Genomic DNA, 26,281 nt, shown 5'->3' on the forward strand with positions numbered 1-26,281 from the left:
GCGCCGCGCAGACACCCAACGTCACCATGGAAACACAACCAGGCCTCGGTCTCATTAGCAGCGATTAATAGGGTCCATGGAGCGGGGTATGCCGGGGGAGAGGGGTACTGGGGAACACAGTCATAGAGCAGGGCGACTGTGAATAAGTCGAATTGACAGAGATTATTACCGACCACCGAGGCCCCCGTCGCCATTTTGACTGAGGGCAGAGCAGGGCTATTGTTACTCAGAGAGGGCATGGATATCATTACTTATCAGATAGTGCAGAGTAATTGTTACTCAGAGAGGGCATGGCTATTATTACATATCAGAGAGTTACTTATAGAGGCAGAGCAGAGTCATTGTTACTCAGTATGATGTACACTAAACACTTCACATGCAGGGGTAGTAATAATAAAGTACACACAGTCCGGCCTATCTGCTGCCCAGCACATAGAATCCCATGTAACTGACGCAATGTGTGATCCCTGTAAATATAATAACTATGCTTCCGAATTACTGAGCAGAACCTTCCACATAACTAACATCCAGTCATCTGCTCCCAGTGCCCACCCTCACGTGTTGCTGATCCCACCCTCACGTGTTGCTGATCCCACCCGCATGTGTTACTGCTCCACCCCCACGTGTTACTCCTTCCACCCTCACGGGTTACTGCTCCCACCCTCACGTGTTACTGCTCCCACCCCACGTGTTACGGGTCCACGTGTTACTGCTCCCGCCCTCACGTGTTAGGCTGAGTTCAGGGTTGCTGCTACGGACGCGAGCGTCGGTGCGCGCCTCCCCCGCGTGCTCCTGCAGCCCAGCGATCTGCGTTCAGGCTGCAGGAGTCGGTCGCTGCATTTGGGTGCGCGCGGGGGGCAAACATGTCACGGAGTTGGTTTGCTGAATCAGCTCACGTGACGCAACTGCAGCCCCAAATATCATTTTAGGTTGTAGCGGCAAAATGTAGCAGTGTCAACGCTGCACTTTGCTGCCGGTGGTTTTCAGTTTGAACACTCCCACCGAACCTGATATTGTGACGGACGGACGTGCGCACGTCGCATAGCAGCCACCCTGAACACGGCCTTACTGCTCCCACCCTTATGTGTTACTGCTCCCACCCTTATGTGTTACTGCTCCCACCCATATGTGTTACTGCTCCACGTGTTACTGCTCCCACCCCCACGTGATAGGCCGAGATCATGATGGCTGCTACGGATGCGAGCATCCGTGCGAATCTCCACAGCGTGCTCCTGCAGCCCGGCGATCTGTGCCCAGGCTGCAGGAGTCGGGTCGCGGCATTTGAGGGGCGTGGCGGGACGAATGTGTCACGGAGCTGGTTCGCTGGACCAGCTCACGTGACGTGACTGTAGCCCCAAATATCATTTTTGGTTGTAGCGGCAAAATGTAGCAGCGTCAACGCTACACTTTGCCGCCGGTGGAGAAATTGCGACGGACGTGCGCGCGCACGTCGCTTAGCAGCCACCCTGAACACGGCCTTACTCCTCCCACCCTCAAGTTTTACTGTTCCCACATGCAATATAACTATAATACAATGTAATATAATTATAACCATTCTAACGCTCTAAACCTGAAATGATTTATAGTAATGACACACAGGTCTGTAATATATAGTATATTTGGACATGAAGACGCCATCTAAAGGATTACACCCGGTTGCGAGCATCGCGTCAATGCCTCTGTTTATATTGTTCTCCGTGACATCACGCGTTTGTGACGTAGATTGGACGCGCCGGAAGTGGGTGTTGGGAGTGCACGTTGTGCTGTGTGAGCTGCGGCCATGTGTCAGGTGCAAGGGGAGGACGGGTACTGCGGGGAGCTGCGGAGGAGGGAAGCCGAGAGGTGAGGGGGAAAGTGGGGTAGACCCGGGCAAGAAAGTGGGGGAGACCCGGGCAACAAAGTGGGGAGACGTGAGCCGGAAATCGGGTATGGAGGGGAGCAGTGGTTTGATTTATATAGAGTACGTTAACCCCCCCCCCACACACACACACACTGTCACTCTTATGCTGCACACTGTCACTTGTCACTCTTATGCTGCACACTGTCACTCTTATGCTGCACACTGTCACTCTTATGCTGCACTCTGTCACTCTTATGCTGCACACTGTCACTCTTATGCTGCACACTGTCACTCTTATGCTGCACACTGTCACTCTTATGCTGCACACTGTCACTCTTATGCTGCACACTGTCACTCTTATGCTGCACACTGTCACTCTTATGCTGCACACTGTCACTCTTATGCTGCACACTGTCACTTGTCACTCTTATGCTGCACACTGTCACTTGTCACTCTTATGCTGCACACTGTCACTTGTCACTCTTATGCTGCACACTGTCACTTGTCACTCTTATGCTGCACACTGTCACTTGTCACTCTTATGCTGCACACTGTCACTTGTCACTCTTATGCTGCACACTGTCACTTGTCACTCTTATGCTGCACACTGTCACTTGTCACTCTTATGCCGCACACTGTCACTTGTCACTCTTATGCCGCACACTGTCACTTGTCACTCTTATGCCGCACACTGTCACTCTCTTAAGCCGCACACTGTCACTCTCTTAAGCCGCACACTGTCACTCTCTTAAGCCGCACACTGTCACTCTCTTAAGCCGCACACTGTCACTCTCTTAAGCCGCACACTGTCACTCTCTTAAGCCGCACACTGTCACTCTCTTAAGCCGCACACTGTCACTCGCTTAAGCCGCACACTGTCACTCGCTTAAGCCGCACACTGTCACTCGCTTAAGCCGCACACTGTCACTCGCTTAAGCCGCACACTGTACTGTCACTCTTATGCTGCACACTGTCACACTCCTCCCCCCTTATACCGGTCAGTTGTCATGATAACCACACATGACACAGCTGGACCACAGGACCACCCACCACCTAATGACATACATGTTACGGGTATTGGCCGTGGCACACCCGAGGTCCCTGTGCCTAACCATGGAAGTCATCTTATATATGCTCGTTTCACAGTGCTGATAGGGCTGAGACATGAAGCATAGAGCCTGGCTGAAATGGAAATGGGGCCCTGTCCTGTGGCTGATTTGAAAATCTGCTGCTCTTAGCTGTTGCGGCTGCCTCATTGCTGCTGCCGCCCCCTCCTCCTCCTGAACTGCAGCATCAAATGACGACGCGGACGTTACGCCGAGTCGCGTTGCCATGGTAACGCAACGTCATTTGACGCTGTGACGTTTTGTTGGTGACACCGTGGTTCAGAAGGAGGAGAGCGGCAGCAGGGAGGCGGCTGCAACAGCTAAGTGACTTCCCATCAGGCCCGATAGGCCAGAGAGCGTGGTTAAAGTATGCAGGAGGGCCCCCACATTTTGCTGCCCGGGCCTAATGGAAAATCCGTCACTGCCTGTCCTGTGAATGGGGGGGGGGGAGGGGGACGCGGACGCGATCACATGGTTGTAATCCCGGACGTCTGGTGGCACTTGGATGCTGCTGGCATCGAGTGAGGTTAAAATTCAGGATTACCTGTTCACCCCCCCCCCCTCCCCCAACTCTATATTTTTCAGCCTGGGGCAAAAATGCATGAAATGCAAAGAAGGTTCAGCTGTCCTAATCATCCGGGTGGGAGATGCCTTCTGCCGGTAAGAGCTTTGTATGGATGATATCAAGTGCAGGTCTGAGAGAGATTCTCTAGTTGATCCTGTGTGCACCGTCAGCGCTCTGTAAAGATAAAGGATCTGTGCTCGTGCGCGAATTGACCCCTTTTTTATTTTAAGACCCTGCTTCAAGGAGTATTTTGTGCACAAATTCCGAGCCGTGCTGGGCAAGAACAGGGTCATCTACCCAGGAGAGAAGGTACAGGAAGAGCATTCCAGGAGGCGGCGGGGCGGAGGGGAAGGGGCTTGTTATGTGGCTTTGGGAAGCTGTGTTTTTTCTTGTTTTAGAGTTCACGGATATGTGGTACACACATTGAAGGAGCTTTAAAGCAGCCGGCGCGCACAGGCTCTCGCCAAGTCTGTCTTGGTGGTAATGCGGCCCAGTTTTAGTAATGCTCAGACATAGGACAGCAGCTGGAGTCGCACATGGCTGTATTTAGGGGCAGGGCATTTGTAATAACACGAAAACTTCCAAATACGTTTTTGTTGTTTAGTTATTTTACTTTAGAACAGGGGTCTCGACTCCAGTCCTCAAGACCCCCCGCCCCCCAACAGTTCAGGCTTTCAGAATATCCCTGCTTCAGGTGACTCACTCAGTCCCTGCTTCAGCACAGGTGGCTCAGTCTGCGACTGAGTGGCTTTGACTAAGTCACTGATGGAGCTACCGGTGCTGAAGCTGGGGTAGCCTTGAAACCTGGCCTGTTGGGGGATATTGAGGACTGCACTTGGGCACCCCTGCTTTAGATGGCGAATGTGTGTTATACTCGGCGCTGCTTCAAGCTGCAGGACATTCTTAAATTGAACGCTTTAAAGTCTCAATTATACCAAGGGCGGCAGCGCTATCCTCTGACATCACCCTGCCCTCATTGGCTGAACCGCTGACGTGACGCGGCCGTCACCAGAGAAAAACTACTTTGGAAATCTCTTCCCCAGCCGTCCGCTTCGCAGTACGGCTCGCCACGACCGTCGCCAGCGATATGATCAGTTAATTGGAATTATAGTTAGAGCTTTTGGCGCCGCTCCGCGCAACGCCGCGCGTGTTTTCCGGTATAATCACGGCCTAACTTGTAGCCTCTGCTCTAGCAGTAAAGGAGTTACATGTTTCCGTGAGGCATCTTCAGAGCAGTCGGGTGAGCACAGGCTTACGGAGCTGGTGCCAGTTGATGGTAACGCTGTGTATCTCTCAGGTTCTGTTGGCGTATTCTGGTGGTTCCTCTTCAAGCGCCATGATCCAGCAAGTGCAAGAGGTAACGACCCGCTCAAGTCTGCGCTGAGATTCTGCTCTTTGTGTCCTTCACAGTATTTGCTGCAAAATAATCTCTCTCACTGTCTCTCTCACTGTCTCTCTCACTGTCTCTCTCACTGTCTCTCTCACTGTCTCTCTCACTGTCTCTCTCACTGTCTCTCTCACTGTCTCTCTCACTGTCTCTCTCACTGTCTCTCTCACTGTCTCTCTCACTGTCTCTCTCACTCACTCTCTCACTCTCTCACACTCTCACTCTCTCACACTCTCACTCTCTCACACTCTCACTCTCTCACACTCTCACTCTCTCACACTCTCACTCTCTCACACTCTCACTCTCTCACACTCTCACTCTCATCACATAGATCACCACTTAGAAATTCTCCAGGACTTTCTAATTTGAAGAAATATTCAGATGTAACCAGAACACCCGATGCTATGGGTTTAGCAGCAGAATAAGTGCTGTGCTTACTGTGGGTGGTGATTTCTGACCAATAACAGTCTCTTTTTTTTCTTTCAGGGGTTGAGCCGCGATACTCCTAAAAAGTTGCGTTTTCTCCCTGGGATTCTCTACATTGATGGTAATTCCGGCCTGAGACTGTGACAGCCGCATGAAGACTGTGACCCTGAGACTGTGACAGCCGCATGAAGACTGTGACCCTGACACTGTGACAGCCGCATGAAGACTGTGACCCTGACACTGTGACAGCCGCATGAAGACTGTGACCCTGAGACTGTGACAGCCGCATGAAGACTGTGACCCTGAGACTGTGACAGCCGCATGAAGACTGTGACCCTGGGACTGTGACAGCCGCATGGAGACTGACCCCGGGACTGTGACAGCCGCATGAAGACTGTGACCCTGGGACTGTGACAGCCGCATGAAGACTGTGACCCTGAGACTGTGACAGCCGCATGAAGACTGTGACCCTGAGACTGTGACAGCCGCATGAAGACTGTGACCCTGAGACTGTGACAGCCGCATGGAGACTGTGACCCTGAGACTGTGACAGCCGCATGGAGACTGTGACCCTGAGACTGTGACAGCCGCATGGAGACTGTGACCCTGAGACTGTGACAGCCGCATGGAGACTGTGACCCTGAGACTGTGACCCTGACACTGTGACCCTGAGACTGTGCCCCTGACACTGTGCCCCTGACACTGTGCCCCTGACACTGTGCCCGCCGCATGGAGACTGTGACCCTGAGGCTGTGACCCTGAGACACTGTGACAGCCGCATGAAGTGTCTGACAATGCTATAAAGCTGGATCCTGCAGTGCTGCTTTTACTTCTGGAAGAGCCGGGGTCGCACCCTTCCTTGTTACTCACCACGTCCCCCTCTTGCTATGTCACAGAGGGAGCCGCGTGCGGTCAGAGCTGGGAGGAGCGAGAGAAGACGCTCTCTGAGGTGCAATGTGTCCTTCAGGCGGCTGACGTTCCGTTTCACATCGTGCACCTGGAACAGGTATTATTGGCACCCGGTATGGCAGGTAACCTGAGATGCGGTGGGCCCCTTCTGACGGTGGTCTCGCGGTGGGCCCCTTCTGGCGGTGGGCCCCTTCTGACGGCGGTCTCGCGGTGGGCCCCTTCTGACGGCGGGCTCGCGGCGGGCCCCTTCTGGCGGCGGGCTCGCGGCGGGCCCCTTCTGGCGGCGGTCTCGCGGTGGGCCCCTTCTGGCGGCGGTCTCGCGGTGGGCCCCTTCTGGCGGCGGGCTCGCGGCGGGCCCCTTCTGGCGGCGGGCTCGCGGTGGGCCCCTTCTGGCGGCGGTCTCGCGGGGGGCCCCTTCTGACGGCGGTCTCGCGGTGGGCCCCTTCTGGCGGCGGTCTCGCGGCGGGCCCCTTCTGGCGGCGGTCTCGCGGCGGGCCCCTTCTGACGGCGGTCTCGCGGTGGGCCCCTTCTGGCGGCGGTCTCGCGGTGGGCCCCTTCTGGCGGCGGTCTCGCGGCGGGCCCCTTCTGACGGCGGTCTCGCGGCGGGCCCCTTCTGGCGGCGGTCTCGCGGCGGGCCCCTTCTGGCGGCGGTCTCGCGGGGGGCCCCTTCTGACGGCGGTCTCGCGGTGGGCCCCTTCTGGCGGCGGTCTCGCGGCGGGCCCCTTCTGACGGCGGTCTCGCGGCGGGCCCCTTCTGACGGCGGTCTCGCGGCGGGCCCCTTCTGGCGGCGGTCTCGCGGTGGGCCCCTTCTGGCGGCGGTCTCGCGGCGGGCCCCTTCTGACGTCCCCTCTCTCCTGGCCGCAGGTTTTCTTCCTCCCGGAATCCATCCTTCAGAGTAATCTCCCAGACGTGTCTGTGCTGGGGCAGAATTACAAGCAGGCAGTGGGCAATTTCATGGGGCAGCAGCGAGCACAGGGGGAGGGAGGACACTCTGATGCCCTGGAGAAGCTGGCACAGCTCAGCACCAAAGACTCTGCAGCACCGGGAGGCAGCACTGCTCTGACAAACAGTGCTATCTGCAGTCGCCCTCCTGCAGCACCGGGAGGCAGCACTGCTCTGACAAACAGTGCTATCTGCAGTCGCCCTCCTGCTGCACACACCTGCAAATTAACACAGCTCTTCACTTCCGCCAAGACACTAACTGCTAAACAGGAGCTGCTTCATACCCTGCGGTGAGATCCGCTCTGAAACCTCTGTGTCCGACACAACCGTGTGTGTGTGTGTGTGTGATGATTTTACTGTGCACTGGGTCTTAAGGACTTATTGGCCTTGTGTGTTGTCACCATATTGTGTGTGTGTGTGGTGTGTGCAGCCTTATTGTCTCCCTCTTTCCTCTGTTGCATTGTGTGTTTGTGTGATACTCCTCCCCGCTATATTCTGCAGGTAACCGCTTCAGCCGTGCAGTGGTATTAACGTCATGCAATCTCCCCGTGTCCAGGACTCACCTGATCATGCACACGGCTCGGAGCTGCGGTTACTCCAAGGTGATGAGCGGGGAGAGCTGCACACGCCTCGCCGTCCGTCTGCTCGCCAACATCTCGCTGGGACGCGGGGCCTTCCTAGCGCTAGACACGGTGAGAATCCAACGGAGGGGAGTCTGTGTCCCGATCTGCTAGCGTCCTCGGTGGAGGCGACACAGAATATCCGCAGTCAGCGACACAACATATGCTCTGAGAGGTGTGTGTAAATGTGTTTATAATTGGTGTTGCATATTTACTCCCTCTCTATTCCTTCCTCTCCCGCCCCCTCCCCCTTCTCTGTAGGGTTTCTCTGACAGCCGATACAGGGATGTTTCTGTGATCCGTCCCATGAGGGAATATTCGCTGAAAGAAATCTCCTTCTACAACAGGCTGTTCCAAGTCCCCTCCGTCTTCATCCCAACGTTGGACACCAAGGTACAAGGAACCTGTGACTTCTGCCATCCCACTGTAGCATTCTTGAGCTGGTAGTGGGTGCATGGAACCGCTTCCCAGCAGAAGAGGCGGAGGCAGATTGTGTAAAGCTGACACTTGACTCCTCTTCCTCCTGTGCTTGGTCTCCAGGTTCCTGAGAATAGCAGCATCCAGCAACTGTCAGAATCCTTTATCACCAAACTGCAGGCAGATTTCCCTTCTACAGTGAGCACAGTGTACAGGTAACGGGGTCACCCTTATGGGAGGACAGGCGTCAGTATCCCCTACAGAAGCAAATACAGGGACAGCCTCTACTAGCACCAAGGTGTACTAACCGCAGTGACATGGTTAAGGGGACAGCCTCTCCTAGCACCAATGTGTTCTAATGGCAGTGACATGGTTAAATAGTAACATCTGGGTGGATGGTTGCCTTTTGTACCCCTCTCCCATTTTCTTTATTGGCTCTGTGTTTAGGACCGGTTGGGATAAGGGTAAGAAGTGTCCCTTTTTGCTGCATCTTCATGTCGCTGAAGGTTTTTTGGTTGGCTCTGTGAGTTGCACCTTTTCCAGTAATGCCTTCTTGCCGACCTTCCTTACCTACACGTGTCATTTCTCACTTCTAGCAATAAACAAAGTTGAGGTCAAAATAAAAGCACAGCTTGTGAATTACTGCGGGTCACACTTAAGATGGCAGCCGCTGTGGTCAGAGAAGGGTATTTTCGCATATGGTAAAAGCAGAGCTGGTGTTGTGTATAATGCTCGCTTGCGTGTCACTTAAACGCTGAGGGATACCCGTGACTCCTACTAATACCGCCTGTTATGCTATCAGCACTGAATGGGTTAATCCTGTTGTGCTCAGTACTGATGTGTAACCTTTTTTACTTTAGGACCAGTGAGAAGTTAAACATATCCAGCACAGATACCAGTCAGGAGAGTGGCCCGCAGGAAAGATGTCTGCTCTGTCTGTGCACTTTGGACACGCATGTTGGTAAGACTCCTCAGGGATGGATGACTTGGCTTTGAGGACCCTTTTTGCTCTTTCCTATCTGATTCGGGATAAGTTATTAGGGTTCCTGTCCCCTGTCCCACACACAGGGGTCCTGGGAGAGAGGCTGCCGTGTCCCGTCCCTTCTGGGCTGAACGCCGGGAGGTGACACGTCACTTCTAACCATCTCTCCCTGCAGGCATCGCCTCTGCGTTCCATGCCACACAGCTCTCCGAGCGCCTCTCCCAGAAGGGACCCTCAGACCCGGCAGCTCCCGCTAAGGACTCTGGGAAACCTTGCTGCAGGGGAGCACAGGGCTGCAAGAAAGCAGAACAGGAGCCTCCCTGTCTCACGAGGTGAGTGGCGGCTTGTCCTGTTCACCAAACATCCGCGTCAATCCTTCACGTGCAGCTTTATTGTCCGCAGCAGCACAATATTTGACTTTGCTAAACATAACGTGTGTCTGCTCATGCGGCTGTACCTATGCGTGTACTCATGCAGCAGTACATGTGTGTAGGTATGTGTACTCGAGCAGCTGTACGTGTGCATACGTGTACTCATATAGCTGTGTGTGTGCGCGCACTTATGCAGCTGTACTTGCATGTCTGCGTACTCATGCAGGTGTGTGTGCACGCACTTATGCAGCTGGACTTGCGTGTCTGTGCGCACTTATGCAGGTGTGTGTGTGTGTGTGTGTGTGTGTGTGTGTTTGTGTGTGTGTAACACTTATGTAGCTGTACTTGCATGTCTGTGCGTACTCATGCAGCTGTACCTGCCTCCATGTCTTGGTGTTTGAAGCCTGGTCTCTTCCCCAGCGTGGCCGGAGCGGCTGGCTTTATTCACATGCTGTGCTACGGCTGCAGGCTGACCGTGAAGGAGCTGGTGAGTTTGGATTTGTGTTGTGGTTAAACCTTGCAATATGAATGTATAGGGCAGGGGTGGCCAACGCCAGTCCTCAAGGGCCACCAGCAGGTGAGGTTTTCAGGGTATCCCTGCTTCAGCACAGGTGATGCAGTCCTTGACAGCCATTTGTGCTGAAGCAGGGATTTCCTGAAAACCTGACCTGTTGGTGGCTCTTGAGGACTGGAGTTGGCCGGGATAGGGGTTCTGACAAACATGTGCAGGCCGACACGTCTCTTACAGTTGGTAGCAGTGCAGGCTTTCTTCCTCCTGCCACGTGTTAGGAATCCCAGGCCCCCTCACTTCCTTACTCTGTGGTTTTAGTCGCCCCAGCATAGCTCTTGAGATAGTAGGGACTCTACAAGAGTCGTCTGTATCCAACGAACGTTATCAGGGTTTGTCTCTGCCACGCGCTGCTTCAGCTCACGGAACCTGTTTGTCTCCCCGCAGAAGTCTGTAGAAGTCCTACCCGAATACATCCTCCATGAGGCACAGCACAGGAGCCACAGGTAACCTACGTGCGGGGCTGCAGCCAGCGGGGAATTTAGATCCATGCTAACATCCATAAGTGTCATGGAAAGGGTTGGACATGCCAGTCTACCACATGGCAGCGAATGGAAGGCGGCAATCATTAGGTGTACAGTGCAGGTTAATTAATGTTATAATAATTAAGGCTATAGCCCTGCGGTGTACAGACTGAAGTTTTCAGCACAGTCCCTGCGCCATAGAGCTTAGTCAGATTTCTTTGTGACTGGGCAGATAAACCCCTCTATCTGTAGACGCTGGGCTCAATACTAAACCCAGAGGAGCCCGCCGCTCAGCACAGAGTAGATCCCACAATTGGGATTAGTGGGTGCACCTAAGTGAAAGTGACAAATCGTATCTTGATACGCGAGATGTGCGTGTCGGGAAGACGCGCTGACGTCAGCGCAGAGTCCAGGAAGCGGCACATACCGGTGCTTCTCCCCGCGCTGCCTGTGTCCCGGTTGCTATCTCGTCAGCCATAGTAATCTCGTAATCCCCCCCCCCCCCGATTTAAATAGGCACTCGATCCTGTTGTATGTAATTCAGCATTACCCTGGATCACTGTAGTATCGCTGCTTCTGGCTGCCTAAAAGCAGCCTCGTGTGTGATAACAGGCCAAGCACTTTAGAACGTGCCTTTAGGGCCGTGCGCGTGGAATTTTAGTTCTATAATGGCGCCGCGCATGGCAGGGAGAGGGGAGCCGACAGACAGCGGCGAAGACTGGAAAAAGATGATTTTGCGCCGCTACCGGCGCTTAAATGTATGTGTGTATCAAGGTAAATAAATAAAAAAATATATTTATTTTTTAAATATTATTTTATACATAATTCACAATCTCTACACGCGCACGCACGGCCGCAAACAGTACAGCACGGCCCTAAGGGGGATATCTCTGCTACCTCCGTGGGTGCCAGACAGCAGTCCCTCATGAGGGATCACTCATGATTAAATATCAGTATTGTTAACTTTAATAATCACTGACCATTATCCTCTGCTGGAGTGTGGGTAATATATATTTTGTGTTCAGCTCACCCCAGCACATGGTGTACCTTCTCCCCACCTGGCCATCGTACAGCAACCCCTTACTTCGGGCAGCTTCTTATTTGCAAGCCAGTGATGGTATGTCAGAGAGGGGCAGGAGGCTCCTCCCTATCCCGGATTCCGGTGGTATTATCAGGGGGCTCAAACTCACTGTCCACCAACAGGCCAGGTTTTATGGATATCCGTGCTTGGGTAAATGGGAAGGATCCAGAGCACTATGGATTTTATAATCAGAAAGTGAATGTGTCTCGTCACTTGATAAAGACCACGTTTGCTGGTCGAAACGTTGTGTGGCTAAATAAATTCACTTTCTGATTATAAAATCCTTAGCACTCTGGATCCTTCCCACTTACTGAGCTTGGGCTCTTTGACAGGTTCTCCTTGAACCAGCAGCACCGGTAACTGTATGTATTTGATTTATTTATTCAGTGTGCAGCATACCATCCTTGTTTTGCATATCCCTGCTTCAGCACAGGTGGCTGTCTTTGACTGAGCCACCTGTGCTGAAGCAGGGATATTCAAAAAAACCTGGCCTGTTGGTGGCCCTTGGACTGTTTTGAGACCCCTGATCTATATTTTCACAGGGGACCCTTTGTTCTCCATGAGTGAGAATGAGACCATACCAGACTTATCATTCGTCATATAGGCAGCTTGACAGTTATTACGGCAACTGTCTGCGTGAACCCCCTACACATCCTCTGCCAGTGGGGGGTGCTCTTCTGTCGGCCGGATTACAGGTTATCATTTGTTACTGTTGTACAGTAGTTACTATCGGTTGTAGCTAGTGCTACTTATTAATCCAGTTATTACTCCGTACTTATTTTATGGACATGCTGAATAAAGTTATTTTTAACACACAGTTACCATGCAGCGTTGGTACTTTCTGTCCATGCATGGGTGATCTTTTTATCCATCTATATCCAAATGTCACTCCCGAGGACCACTAGCCCATTGCAGCTATATTGATAGCCTATGTCTCCTTAGGAGTTGTGCATTGATTTAAGGGACATTCATCTCCTTCCCTATTTGCTCTCCTGGTACTGGGTCCTAGGTTTCCTTCCCATTCGCCACATCATGTTCCCTGCAACTCTCTTCTAAAGGGCTGGGCAAGTATAAGGGCCAGTGGTATAAAGTAACAGACTTACTTAGAAGATGGGGTTGAAAAAAAGACATTCGTCCATCATGATCAACCTATGCTAAATTTAGACAGATACTTGGTCCTATATCTATACTTACTTATTGATCCAGAGGAAGGCAAACAAAAACCCCAGTGAAATCTCAAGGGGAAAAAGAAATTCCTTCCTGGCTCCAAGAATTGGCAATCGGATTACTCCCTGGATCAACATCCTTCCCATGTATACTTATTAGGTATATCCCTGTATAACTTTCCTTTCTAAAAAGATGTCCAACCATTTTTTTAACAAATCTATTGTATCTGACAGTCTCCATGGGTAATGAATTCCACATTGTCACTGCCCTTACTGTAAAGAACCTTTTCCTTTGTTGCTGGTGAAATCTCCTTTCCTCCAACTTTAAAGGGATGACCCCGACTTGCACACGATGACCATGCTTCAACATCTGTGCTTTATCTCTGACTGAGCTTCAGTGTGACAGAAAATGTACGTTCTGCTTGAGCAGTTGCAGTAAAATTAACGGGCACACAGTCCCTTTGGGGCTCGGACTTACCCCTCGCTGTAAATTAAGAGCCCCCTATATATTCAGTTACAATGACCCGGTAATATTTCGTGGAATTTGTTACAATGTTTCTACTTCGTGAACCCCAAACATTGTGCGCACGTTGCAGGGGGTCACTTTCTATTCCTTAACGCTCTCCCCCCTCCCGCCCTTCTCACCAGGTTTGAGATGAGGAAAGAGATACAGGAGTTTCTGCTCGAGGATGGCTCTGGTGACATGTGACACGGACGTGTGCCCCACACATGTTTCGCAACGGCGCAAGGTAATCGCACGGAGAGTGACTCGCCCTGTGAGGACACCCCACCGATTATCCCCTTTCCTGCCGGCCAGAAAGATCGACTATTAACCCTTTGCTGCCGTGGAGGGGAACATGCATTATGGGGGAAAAGGGAAAAGTTCCATACTTAGTTTTTTTGTGTCTTTTTTCTTTCTCTTTTTAATTAGATTTTTATGGGCAAAATGTTTTTAATACTTGTTTTACTGATCCTTCTGTACCATCTAAAATACAGTTTTAAGTCAGATTTAGTATAAAAGTCAAAATTTGAATACATTTTTCACTGCTCGAGAGAACCGTTATTTTATTTATTTTTCCTCCCCCAATAATTAAAAGGTTAAATAAATGTAACTATCCATTCAGACTGTGCCCAAACTAGACTATTCATAGCTGAACATTTCTGCTCAGAGAAAATACCAAAAGCACAGCATTTCACAGAAGCCATTTTTAATAATAAAAACAAGTTACTTATTGTGAAAGTCATCGTAATCTGGATCTTGCAGTATTTGTGTGTGTGTGTGTGTGTGTGTGTGTGTGTGTGTGTGTGTGTGTGTGTGTGTGTACACGTACGTGCGTGTGTGTACAAGACCTGACCTGGATCTTGCAGTATTTGTGTGTGTGTAAGACCTGACCTGGATCCTGCAGTATTGTGTGTGTGTGTAAGACCTGACCTGGATCTTGCAGTATTTGTGTGTGTGTAAGACCTGACCTGGATCCTGCAGTATTGTGTGTGTGTGTAAGACCTGACCTGGATCTTGCAGTATTGTGTGTGTGTGTAAGACCTGACCTGGATCTTGCAGTATTGTGTGTGTGTGTAAGACCTGACCTGCATCCTGCAGTATTGTGTGTCTGGACCTGGATCCTGCAGTATTGTGTGTCTGGACCTGGATCCTGCAGTATTGTGTGTCTGGACCTGGATCCTGCAGTATTGCGCAGTGTGGAATATTTTATTTTCGGTACAGTCCGATGCCTGGCATCTGATTTGCCAGCTTCTCATTAACACCTTCACTGCTGGAGGCTCAGTCACTTGCACAGCATTGAAATCGGTTTTTAAATATGAGCTTGTCTTTCACAAGTCCTTCACCTTCCTGTGACCATAAAACAGGACCTTACCCAGAGGGGGCACGGTTACTCTCCATACCAACCCTCCCCGCCCTGCCGCCACACACACAACCACCATTTCTTTCCTACGGCTTCGGAAAGATCAATGGGTTTGTTTCTGGGAGCTGAATCGTGTGGACGTAACAGCAGCAGATGAAGATTCCTGGAGATTAGTTAACCTTCACCATATTACGTTCTGGAGGAGGACGGGCTCTCCTTAGCCAGCTGGCATCACCATGCTCTTAGGAAAGGCTGCGTTACATTGTGACCTCACTCTGAAACGCGTCGGGGAGCCGGGAATCCATCTGCTAATGTAATGTGTAGGAACGGGTTAGGATGGTTCCTTCTGTAGTGTTATCTTTCTCCTGCCAGTTGCTTTGCCGCCACCACCACCATCTTCCAAAACCGACTATTAAACGCTTCCGCTGCCGTCAGAAGTTCCGATCGCCAAGACCGCCTTCCTCAAGGGTTCTGACACTTCCAGCATTCAAACGTTTTTAGGTGAATTGCGACCCCCCCGCAGCCGAGTGGAGGGATCACGGTGCGCAGACGCTGTCCCCTGCCATGTTCCCCCATCACTAATCCTTCTCGATGGTCCACTTGATCATGGTTTCTGGCGAGCGGTACAGGAAGATGAGCTTGGCGTAAAGCTCCTCCTCCAGCGCCAGCTCGCCGCGCTCCCGCACCACGTAAATGTTCTGGCACAGCTTGAGAATCCGATCCACGCACGGCAGCTCCTCGAACATGATGGAGTGCGAGATCTCGCTGAAGAATCCGCGCACAAACTTTCCGATGACCAGCACAATGGAGACGTACAGACCCATAATCCTGCAGGAGGGAGACGCGCACAGTATTACTGCAGAGAACAGTACCCATCGCCTTCATTTTCCCTTTTCCATCCCATTTCATTGGTAATAATGGCTGCCATTATGGAAAAAATATATATATTTTTTTACCACACATTATTTAAGTTATGGTGGGTGAAAAGGTGACTAAAAACCCTCCACCGTATAGCAAATAGCATATACAAATATTACTTTGTGAGCACATTCGCATGTCTTAGGCAGGTCTGCAACCCTGCTTTTCACCATTAACTCCTAGCATACAGTGCTACCGCTGCAGCAAGGGATTCTGGGAAATGACATGCAAATGAGCACACGGTGCCTATTTTTTTTTTATATCCACCAAGAGTTTCTTGATGATCATTTTAATGCACATAAGTGTGTGTGTATATATATATATATATATATATACACACACATACACATACACATATATACATACATACATATATATATATACACTTATCTTCCGAAGACCGAAATCGATAATACTTATGTTACTACTTTTAAGGAGTTTCCCCCCCCGTTCGGTATGCGGAATATATATGGTGCTTTCGGGTCTAAGTTATTATTATTTTTAAACTGATTTTAAAACCATGAACCACAATATACATAACTACATTTAAATACAAATATATAGTATCTCCACCCAAATTGAACAAAGATTGAACTCTATGGACTTTCATCAACTATGTAATTATTGCAAACTATAGGTCCACTTCGGTCTGGGGGGAAAGGGACAGACTGGACGTGCCTTTGGTCCATATTATCTTGCCTCGGTGTAAGGAAGGCCCGTGACAAGTTGCAGGGTTTTGGGACAGTTTTGAACTCACCCATATCCTGCGAGGAAGCCCAGGCTGGGGGGGCTGACCTTGTCATTAAAGATGACCATGGGTAGGATATTACAGTCTTCACTCTCGCAGTCCTTCAGTCTGATCACCCACCACTCCAGGAAGCTGCTGTTGCTAGCCCCGATGCGCTTCCGGTTCAGCTGCACATCCACGTCCAGGTAACTCTCCTCCTCGTCTGTCCGGGGGGGAAATTACATAAGGGGTCACAAAGAATAAAACCTCCAAACTCTTGTCACTGTCCCTTTAACCATCCCCACCCTGTCCCGTGTCTCACACACACACACGTCACGTAGATTGTATGCACAAGCAGATATTGATATACATCCCGAAAGCGCAATAACCGACACTTGTAGCAGAATCCCGGATTAGTATATTTTCCAAAACAAGCAATGTGACGGGTCAAACGCGCACTGAATTTGGTAGGGGTGCAGGTTAAGCTAAATTAAGAAAAGTAGGGTCACAGCTCTGTCATGCACAAGTTGATATGAAAATAGATTCAATTGTGCGACAGAAGATGACCAAGTGTGTGTGTAGGTGTGTGTGTGTGTCTATATATATCTCCATATACATATACCTACACACGTGACCAGACACTTGCATGGACTTAAATAAGTGATATATTCTCAGTGGAATGCAATATTCTCCTGCAGAGCAATGCATTGCAGACCCCCCCTGGCGTTGCAGGGGTTAATGATTGTGTATTTCCATGCTAACTTGTGAGTAAAACACCAGCCAGCCTGGCCAAGTTGTGTAGATGCACGTTGCACTCCTAGCTGTGTCACAAACACAGGAGCAAGAGAGTGATCGCACAACATCACAAGCACACCCCCCCCCCCCCCTCGTGTGAGAATGAAGTGCTAGCTCCTGGGAACGCGGACAAGCAGCGTCTCCCCTCACCTGGCTGCAGCTGTTCCACTGGATTGGCCTCTGGGCCGTTAGGCGCACGGATGTATTTCGGAAACAAGTGCGGCACGTGTCTGTAATAACAGAGAGAGATCGCCATGTAACCGGCACAGACATCAAACCCCACGGCACAAGCACACACACAGTGAGAGGGGGTCCCTGAGCTGAAGAGCTTACAATCTATGAGTGCTCGGGTTCGGGTGGGATTGCTCCTAATAAAATCACAAAGATTCAGTAGTACAGGAAGTGTGTTGTGCTGCTGCTAGTGGCTGTACTGAGTGTCCGGCTTACACTGGCCGGGTCACAGGGTGACTCACACTGGGGTGTCCCGTCTTCCCAGCAGGAGGTCCGCCAGCTCCGCCCGCACCAGGCTTCCTGGCTCCAGGTCCTTGTTGTGTTTCTCAAATGTGTGCTCGACGGTGCCGCCCTTCGCCAGGTCCCTGGAACAAGCACGTTAAGAGAGGACAGCTATGTCACTGTGCATCAGGGGGGGGGGGACAGGTATGTCACTGTGCATCAGGGGGGGGGACAGCTATGTGACTGTGCATCAGAGGGGGGACAGCTATGTCACTGTGCATCAGGGGGGGGACAGGTATGTGACTGTGCATCAGAGGGGGGACAGGTATGTGACTGTGCATCAGTTGGGGGACAGGTATGTGACTGCATCAGAGGGGGGACAGGTATGTCACTGTGCATCAGAGGGGGGACAGGTATGTGACTGCATCAGAGGGGGGACAGGTATGTGACTGCATCAGAGGGGGGACAGGTATGTCACTGTGCATCAGAGGGGGACAGGTATGTCACTGTGCATCAGAAGGGGAAGCTATGTCACTGTGCATCAGAGGGGGGACAGGTATGTCACTGTGCATCAGAGGGGGGACAGGTATGTCACTGTGCATCAGAGGGGGGACAGGTATGTGACTGTGCATCAGAGGGGGGACAGGTATGTCACTGTGCATCAGAGGGGGGACAGGTATGTGACTGTGCATCAGAGGGGGGACAGGTATGTGACTGCATCAGAGGGGGGACAGGTATGTGACTGTGCATTAGAGGGGGACAGGTATGTCACTGTGCATCAGAAGGGGAAGCTATGTCACTGTGCATCAGAGGGGGGACAGGTATGTCACTGTGCATCAGAGGGGGGACAGGTATGTCACTGTGCATCAGAGGGGGGACAGGTATGTCACTGTGCAAAAGAGGGGGGACAGGTATGTCACTGTGCATCAGAGGGGGGACAGGTATGTCACTGTGCATCAGAGGGGGGACAGGTATGTCACTGTGCAAAAGAGGGGGGACAGGTATGTCACTGTGCATCAGAGGGGGGACAGGTATGTCACTGTGCATCAGAGGGGGGACAGGTATGTCACTGTGCATCAGAGGGGGGACAGGTATGTCACTGTGCATCAGAGGGGGGACAGCTATGTGACTGCATCAGGGGGGGGGCAGGTATGTCACTGTGCATCAGAGGGGGGACAGGTATGTCACTGTGCATCAGAGGAGGGACAGGTATGTCCCTGTGCATCAGAGGGGGGACAGGTATGTCACTGTGCATCAGAGGGGGGACAGGTATGTCACTGTGCATCAGAGGGGGGACAGGTATGTCACTGTGCATCAGAGAGAGGACAGGTATGTCACTGTGCATCAGAGGGGGACAGCTATGTCACTGCATCAGAAGGGGGACAGCTATGTCACTGTGCATCAGAGGGGGGACAGCTATGTCACTGTGGATCAGAGGGGGGACAGGTATGTCACTGTGCATCAGTGGGGGGACAGCTATGTGACTGCATCAGGGGGGGGGGACAGGTATGTCACTGTGCATCAGGGGGGGACAGCTATGTGACTGCATCAGGGGGGGGACAGGTATGTCACTGTGCATCAGGGGGGGACAGGTATGTCACTGTGCATCAGGGGGGGACAGGTATGTCACTGTGCATCAGAGGGGGGACAGGTATGTATGTCACTGTGCATCAGGGGGGGGCAGGTATGTCACTGTGCATCAGAGGGGGGACAGCTATGTCACTGTGCATCAGAGAGAGGACAGGTATGTCACTGTGCATCAGAGGGGGACAGGTATGTCACTGTGCATCAGAGGGGGGACAGGTATGTCACTGTGCATCAGAGGGGGGACAGGTATGTCACTGTGCATCAGAGGGGGGACAGGTATGTCACTGTGCATCAGAGGGGGGACAGGTATGTCACTGTGCATCAGAGGGGGGACAGGTATGTCACTGTGCATCAGAGGGGGGACAGGTATGTCACTGTGCATCAGAGGGGGGACAGGTATGTCAATGTGCATCAGAGGGGGACAGGTATGTCACTGTGCATCAGAGGGGGACAGGTATGTCACTGTGCATCAGAGAGAGGACAGCTATGTCACTGTGCATCAGAGGGGGGACAGCTATGTCACTGTGCATCAGAGGGGGGACAGGTATGTCACTGTGCATCAGAGAGAGGACAGCTATGTCACTGTGCATCAGAGGGGGGACAGGTATGTCACTGTGCATCAGAGAGAGGACAGCTATGTCACTGTGCATCAGAGGGGGGACAGGTATGTCACTGTGCATCAGAGGGGGGACAGGTATGTCACTGTGCATCAGAGGGGGGACAGGTATGTCACTGTGCATCAGAGAGAGGACAGCTATGTCACTGTGCATCAGAGGGGGGACAGCTATGTCACTGTGCATCAGAGGGGGGACAGCTATGTCACTGTGCATCAGAGGGGGGACAGCTATGTCACTGTGCATCAGAGAGAGGACAGCTATGTCACTGTGCATCAGAGGGGGGACAGGTATGTCACTGTGCATCAGAGAGAGGACAGCTATGTCACTGTACATCAGAGGGGGGACAGGTATGTCACTGTGCATCAGAGAGAGGACAGCTATGTCACTGTGCATCAGAGGGGGGACAGGTATTTCACTGTGCATCAGAGGGGGGACAGGTATGTCACTGTGCATCAGAGAGAGGACAGCTATGTCACGGTGCATCAGAGAGAGGACAGCTATGTCACTGTGCATCAGAGAGAGGACAGCTATGTCACTGCATCAGAGGGGGGACAGGTATGTCACTGTGCATCAGAGAGAGGACAGCTATGTCACTGTGCATCAGAGAGAGGACAGCTATGTCACTGTGCATCAGAGGGGGACAGGTATGTTGTCAATGTGCATCAGAGGGGGGACAGCTATGTCACTGCATCAGAGGGGGGACAGGTATGTTGTCACTGTGCATCAGAGGGGGGACAGCTATGTCACTGCATCAGAGGGGGACAGCTATGTCACTGTGCATCAGAGGGGGGACAGCTATGTCACTGCATCAGAGAGAGGACAGCTATGTCACTGTGCATCAGAGAGAGGACAGCTATGTCACTGCATCAGAGAGAGGACAGGTATGTCACTGTGCATCAGAGAGAGGACAGGTATGTCACTGTGCATCAGAGAGCGCTGAGAGAGATAGCTGTGTATCACCAAGTCCCAGGGGAGAATAAAAGTGTATTACTGCGCAGGGTGCGTGAGCTCAGCTCCGGGGGTGTCTCTGTCACACGTGTTATTATACTCTGTGTGACACAGAACACTTTGCACCATGTTTACTGAAGTGGGAAGTTTGTATCAGTGCAAAAATGGTGCAAATCTGGGGCAATAAAACACTATGTATCCAAGAAAATAATCCCATTGAAACAATGGGATTTATTCCCCAGAATACATCGGGATCAATGTTTCTGCCCCAGAATTGCCCCACTTTTGCCGTGATACATGTCCCAACGTGTCACCTTTTAGTGAGAGCTTACTGTTGGGAGGTGTCACCCTGCGGTGGGACTGTGTCACCCTGCGGTGGGACTGTGTCACCCTGCGGTGGGACTGTGTCACCCTGCGGTGGGACTGTGTCACCCTGCGGTGGGAGGTGTCACCCTGCGGTGGGACTGTGTCACCCCGCGGTGGGAGGTGTCACCCTGCGGTGGGACTGTGTCACCCTGCGGTGGGACTGTGTCACCCTGCGGTGGGACTGTGTCACCCTGCGGTGGGACTGTGTCACCCTGCGGTGGGACTGTGTCACCCTGCGGTGGGACTGTGTCACCCTGCGGTGGGAGGTGTCACCCTGCGGTGGGAGGTGTCACCCTGCGGTGGGACGGTGGCACCCCGCGGTGGGAGGTGGCACCCCGCGGTGGGAGGTGTCACCCTGCGGTGGGACTGTGTCACCCTGCGGTAGGACTGTGTCACCCTGCGGTGGGACTGTGTCACCCTGCGGTGGGACTGTGTCACCCTGCGGTGGGAGGTGTCACCCTGCGGTGGGACTGTGTCACCCTGCGGTGGGACTGTGTCACCCTGCGGTGGGACTGTGTCACCCTGCGGTGGGAGGTGTCACCCTGCGGTAGGACTGTGTCACCCTGCGGTGGGACTGTGTCACCCTGCGGTGGGAGGTGGCACCCAGCGGTGGGAGGTGGCACCCAGCGGTGGGAGGTGGCACCCTGCGGTGGGACTGTGTCACCCTGCGGTGGGACTGTGTCACCCTGCGGTGGGAGGTGTCACCCTGCGGTGGGACTGTGTCACCCTGCGGTGGGACGGTGTCACCCTGCGGTGGGAGGTGTCACCTTGCGGTGGGACTGTGTCACCCTGCGGTGGGAGGTGTCACCCTGCGGTGGGAGGTGTCACCCTGCGGTGGGACTGTGTCACCCTGCGGTGGGACTGTGTCACCCTGCGGTGGGACTGTGTCACCCTGCGGTGGGACTGTGTCACCCTGCGGTGGGACTGTGTCACCCTGCGGTGGGAGGTGTCACCCTGCGGTGGGAGGTGTCACCCTGCGGTGGGACTGTGTCACCCTGCGGTGGGACTGTGTCATCCTGCGGTGGGACTGTGTCATCCTGCGGTGGGACTGTGTCACCCTGCGGTGGGAGGTGTCACCCTGCGGTGGGACTGTGTCACCCTGCGGTGGGACTGTGTTATCCTGCGGTGGGACTGTGTCACCCTGCGGTGGGAGGTGTCACCCTGCAGTGGGAGGTGTCACACAGCGGAGGGAGGTGTCACCCTGCGGTGGGTGTGATACGCTCCCCCTCCTCACCTCTGGAAGTTCCAGGTGAAGCGCAGCGTGATGTCGGATGACCCGTTCTGTAGCTCCCTCCTCATCTGCTCACGGCTCGGGGGGCTAATCGACCACACAGACCCCGAGCTCCCCTCGATGCGCGCGGTGACAATGTCCTCGTAGCTGTACAAGGTGATGAACTGCATGGCCGACTGTGAGAGGACAGCATGCGAGTATCAGTGCAGAGCTCCTATCTGTGCCCACAGTGTGCTCAGCACTACACACAACTATCGCTTTAATCTCCAGGCTCACAATGTCTCCCGTTATCCGTGATCATGGCCCGAGAAGCCAAGTAATGAGGGGCTCTGATCGCCCCAATAACGGCACGTCTGTGCTGGGTGAGGGACACTCACCGGTTGCCTCTCGAAGTGGTAGGTTAGAGTCTCGTACTCCTGTGGAGTGAAGGGCTGGATGGATTGCTGCTGTGCGCTCATGGTGAAGAGGGGCTGAGAGGAGGGGGTGGGGGGGAGAGGAGAGGAGGCGGGGGGAGAAGGGAGAAGAGGAGGAATCAGTAACTACAATGCACATGGACTGTTACTGATACATATATGTACCGAACCTTCAGTGTGTGACAGGGACATCTCTATTCCTGTACTCTGCATCTTTTCCTCATGCCTCCTGCTGCTCCTACCTCCTCACCACAACACACACACACACACACACCTTAACATCCTTTCCTCCCTCTGACTTCGCAACTCACCCTTCTTCCCTCTACCCCTCATCACCCCTAACCACTCCTAACCTCACCTCCCTTCCCCCCCGCCCCACCCCTTCTACACCTCCCCTCCCACCCCCTCTCCTTCTATGCCTCACTTCCCCTCACCTCCCCTGCCCTCTACCCCTCATATCACCCCTAACCTCACCTCCCTCATCACCCTCCCATCACCCTCCCTGTCTCCATCCCCTAATCAGTCCTAACCTCCCCTCCCTCCCCCTCTACCCCTCACCTCCCCCTCTACCCCTTACCTCCCCTCCCAACCCCTCTATCCCTCATATCACCCCTAACCTCCCCCTCGCTCACCTCGTACCCCCCTAGTTTGATGGTGACCGTCACGTCGATGGGGTGATTGACCACTCCCACCACTGAGCGCACCAAGGACATGAAGAGCAGGGGGAACCAGATGATGGCGATGAGGAAGACGATGATGAGACCGCCCATCCCGTACTTCACCATCTTCTTCTTCTTCTGCCCCTTAGGCTGGGGGTATTTCTGGGGCAGGAACAAAACCCATACGTCAACCTCTCACCTCCATCTAACCCAGGGGTGGCCAACAGGTCAGATTTTCAGGATCCCTGCTTCAGCACAGGTGGCTCAGTTGTTGAATGAGCTTCTAATTGAGCCACCTGTGTTGAAGCAGGGATATCTTCAGGATATCCCTGCTCCCGCACAGGTGGCTCAATCAGTGGCTCAGTCTTCGACTGTTGAGCCACCTGAGCTGAAGCAGGGACATCCTTAAAACCCGACTTTTTGGTGGCTCTTTGGGACTGGAGTTGGCCACTCCTTGGTTAATCCCTCTCATTCCTATGATCAATATAACATCTCCAAGCTGATACACACCCCAAAAAGGTTCTGCACCCTCAATTTACGTCTTTAAAAAAAAAAATTTTTTAGCAAGTTTAATCTTCATTAAAAGTCACCTTTCTCTTATTTGTTTCCTGCACAAAATGAGTATGTTTGTATTTTCTTTTGGGCCCATTAACTTCTAATCTTATCTGGCAACTGTGGTTCCACCTCTTTATCTCTTTGGCTGACAATGGCAGAAGGACTAGCTTAAACCAAACAAAGAAAAAGAAGGTGGAAAAAGTCTAGACTGATCATTTTCCAGTACACGCAAAAGTCTACAAACAGGCTGGTCACAAAAGAGATTAGATAAAGATTGTAACTACACCCCAAGAGTTGTTTTTTTAGTTGTAACGTTTGCATAGTAACCCGTCCTTCTAATAATGGAGTTGGACCACCATATAACACTCTCCCTAACCAAGAGAGGGCAATATATGAGCGTAGGAAGGGGTTCATGGCCCATGTGGTTACCGCCTGGTCGGGGGGGGGGGGGGGGGCGCTCTCACCTTCTCGGTCTCGCGGCTGCACTTGATGATGAAGATATTGGCATAAATGTCCTCCACGCACATCCAGTTAGACAGGGACAGCGTGGTGTCGGTCCAGACCCAGTCCATGACTGCCCTGAGCTCCACCAGGAAGGGGACCATGCGGAAACTGGGGAGCACACGCGTGGGATGGTCACAACGTCACTATACCAGAGGGTAAACTCGCTGTGCGGCTGTGCAATGCATCGCAGCCCCCCTCACTGGCAGCCAAGAGGTTAATGATTGTCTAAAGCTGCCGCACGTTTGTAAGTAAAATTGCCTTGAAACTCCAAGTGCCCAAGACATCCCCTCTCCAGCTCCTACAGGACAACCTGCGCTGACACCCCCGGGCAGAATAGATCGGCTTTACCTGCTTTGGCCAGGAAGAGGTTAACGTGGGGACTCTGGTAATTAAAACGAAGTCACTTTGCTGGGGGTGAGGTCATCAGACACTGCGATGACATCACCCGTTGACACCAGAACACATCCTAAGCTTTGTATTCCTGTTACACTGAGCAGTGAGTGAAGGGATTGTCGCTATAAACAGAATTGTAAGTGGCAGAAGGTAATATCACACAGCTTTTTATCTGTGACCATAGACCGTTAGTAAATCGGAGAAGGAAGAAGACGAAGAAGGAAGAAGAAGACGAAGAAGGAAGAAGAAGAAAGAAGAAGACGAAGAAGAAAGACGAAGACGAAGGAGGAGAAGAAGAAGACGAAGAAGAAGGAGAAGAAGAAGGAGGAGGAGAAGAAGGAAGAGGAGGAGAAGAAGACGAAGAAGGAGACTAAGGAAGAGAAGAAGGAGAAGGAGGAGAGGAAGAAGGAGAAGGTCTCTCCCTTTCTCTTGTGGCCCAAGAAAATCTCTCTAAAATGAGACAATATCGTTACTGCTTTAAATAAGACGTCTCTACCAAAATCGATATAACCTGGATGTGATGCCCAGTTACACGGGCGCCCCACCCGTCTCTCACCCTTGGAACAGGAAGAGGTTGACATGGTTGTACTTCTTGGTCAGGAAGTTGCCCAGGATTCGGGTTGGGTACCCGCAGCGGATCTGATAGGCAGACAGGGCAAAGTAGATGCACTTCACGAAGTACCACAGCTGAGCCACCGTGTTGTGATTGAACATCCTGCAGGGGTGGCAGAGGCATCCGCTCAGCTGTGTCCGCACTCACAACTACACACTCACTCAACCACATCTACCCAACACACATTCGCAACTACCTCTCACACTGCCCCAGTGTCGGGTAGGCCATGTACCTCGTCAATCTCAGTGCTTGGGGGTTCTTGTGTCTCTGTATGGAGGTCTCTGTTCCTCCTCTCTGTGTTGAGAGCTCCTTATGCCGCTGTGTTGGGTGGGCTCTGTGCCTCTCTTTACTGGGGGATACCTGTGCCACCTGTTAGGATGGCATTGATGGGGGGCCAAGGGCCTCCTCTGTCTTTGTGATTTATGTGTTGGGGGTCCCTGTGCCTCCTCCCTTTACCGAGGGTCCCTGTGCCACGCCCCTCTGCCTGCCCAGTCCCTATGCCACTCACCTCTCGGTCACCGCTGGCAGGATGAAGAACATCCAGACGTGGATGCCAATCACCAGGATGACCTGGAAGATGAGTTTCCCAAGCACGGTCTTGCGCAGGTACAGAGCGCGATCTATCACCATGGTGGAGAACTGGATAAGGAGCATGACCAGGAAAGCCTCGGGCACCTGGTCATTGGACAGCGACGACGCTATGTCAGCGGCCACCGAGTGTTTCTGGTGGAGAGGAAACCCAGCAAAAGAATTAAGAGTGTAAGCTCTGCGGGGCAATAATCATAATCAAAACATA

At 52.5% G+C, this 26,281-nt stretch overlaps 2 protein-coding genes across 13 annotated transcripts in view; one reads left to right on the plus strand and one right to left on the minus strand.

Moving 5' to 3' along the window:
- CTU2 (cytosolic thiouridylase subunit 2) lies at nt 1–14,088 on the plus strand. Of its 7 annotated transcripts, XM_075576791.1 has the most exons (16): nt 1–86; nt 1,723–1,842; nt 3,532–3,606; nt 3,742–3,820; nt 4,809–4,868; nt 5,385–5,445; nt 6,221–6,330; nt 7,098–7,465; nt 7,732–7,867; nt 8,057–8,188; nt 8,336–8,427; nt 9,073–9,173; nt 9,370–9,526; nt 9,986–10,052; nt 10,521–10,579; nt 13,493–14,088. In XM_075576791.1, exons 2-16 carry the CDS (start codon nt 1,781–1,783, stop codon nt 13,551–13,553), a joined length of 1,620 nt encoding a protein of 539 aa, XP_075432906.1. In that variant the 5' UTR covers nt 1–86; nt 1,723–1,780; the 3' UTR covers nt 13,554–14,088. The 7 variants fall into 7 exon arrangements, with proteins under 7 accessions (XP_075432906.1, XP_075432903.1, XP_075432908.1 ...); XM_075576788.1 differs by lacking the exon at nt 1,723–1,842 and having other exon boundaries at nt 4,708–4,868; XM_075576793.1 differs by lacking the exon at nt 1,723–1,842 and having other exon boundaries at nt 7–86.
- The window catches only part of PIEZO1 (piezo type mechanosensitive ion channel component 1 (Er blood group)), a 113,706-nt gene continuing 101,351 nt past the window's right edge, over nt 13,927–26,281 (minus strand). For 2 of the 6 annotated variants that reach the window (XM_075576784.1, XM_075576783.1), the window contains exons 42-51: nt 25,994–26,208; nt 25,429–25,587; nt 24,440–24,587; nt 23,394–23,582; nt 22,726–22,818; nt 22,352–22,524; nt 17,620–17,742; nt 17,297–17,376; nt 16,382–16,574; nt 13,928–15,534 (exon numbers count right to left, since the gene is read on the minus strand). In XM_075576784.1, coding sequence (XP_075432899.1) covers nt 15,285–15,534; nt 16,382–16,574; nt 17,297–17,376; nt 17,620–17,742; nt 22,352–22,524; nt 22,726–22,818; nt 23,394–23,582; nt 24,440–24,587; nt 25,429–25,587; nt 25,994–26,208 — 1,623 coding nt within the window. In that variant the 3' untranslated portion in view covers nt 13,928–15,284. Of the gene's footprint in view, nt 15,535–16,381; nt 16,575–17,296; nt 17,377–17,619; nt 17,743–22,351; nt 22,525–22,725; nt 22,819–23,393; nt 23,583–24,439; nt 24,588–25,428; nt 25,588–25,993; nt 26,209–26,281 lie in introns of all 6 variants that reach the window. The other 4 variants (XR_012789137.1, XR_012789138.1, XR_012789140.1 and 1 more) reach the window with 4 other exon arrangements.

The sequence above is a fragment of the Ascaphus truei genome, chromosome 19 (assembly GCF_040206685.1).
Source record: "Ascaphus truei isolate aAscTru1 chromosome 19, aAscTru1.hap1, whole genome shotgun sequence".
In the NCBI taxonomy this organism is placed as follows: domain Eukaryota; kingdom Metazoa; phylum Chordata; class Amphibia; order Anura; family Ascaphidae; genus Ascaphus; species Ascaphus truei.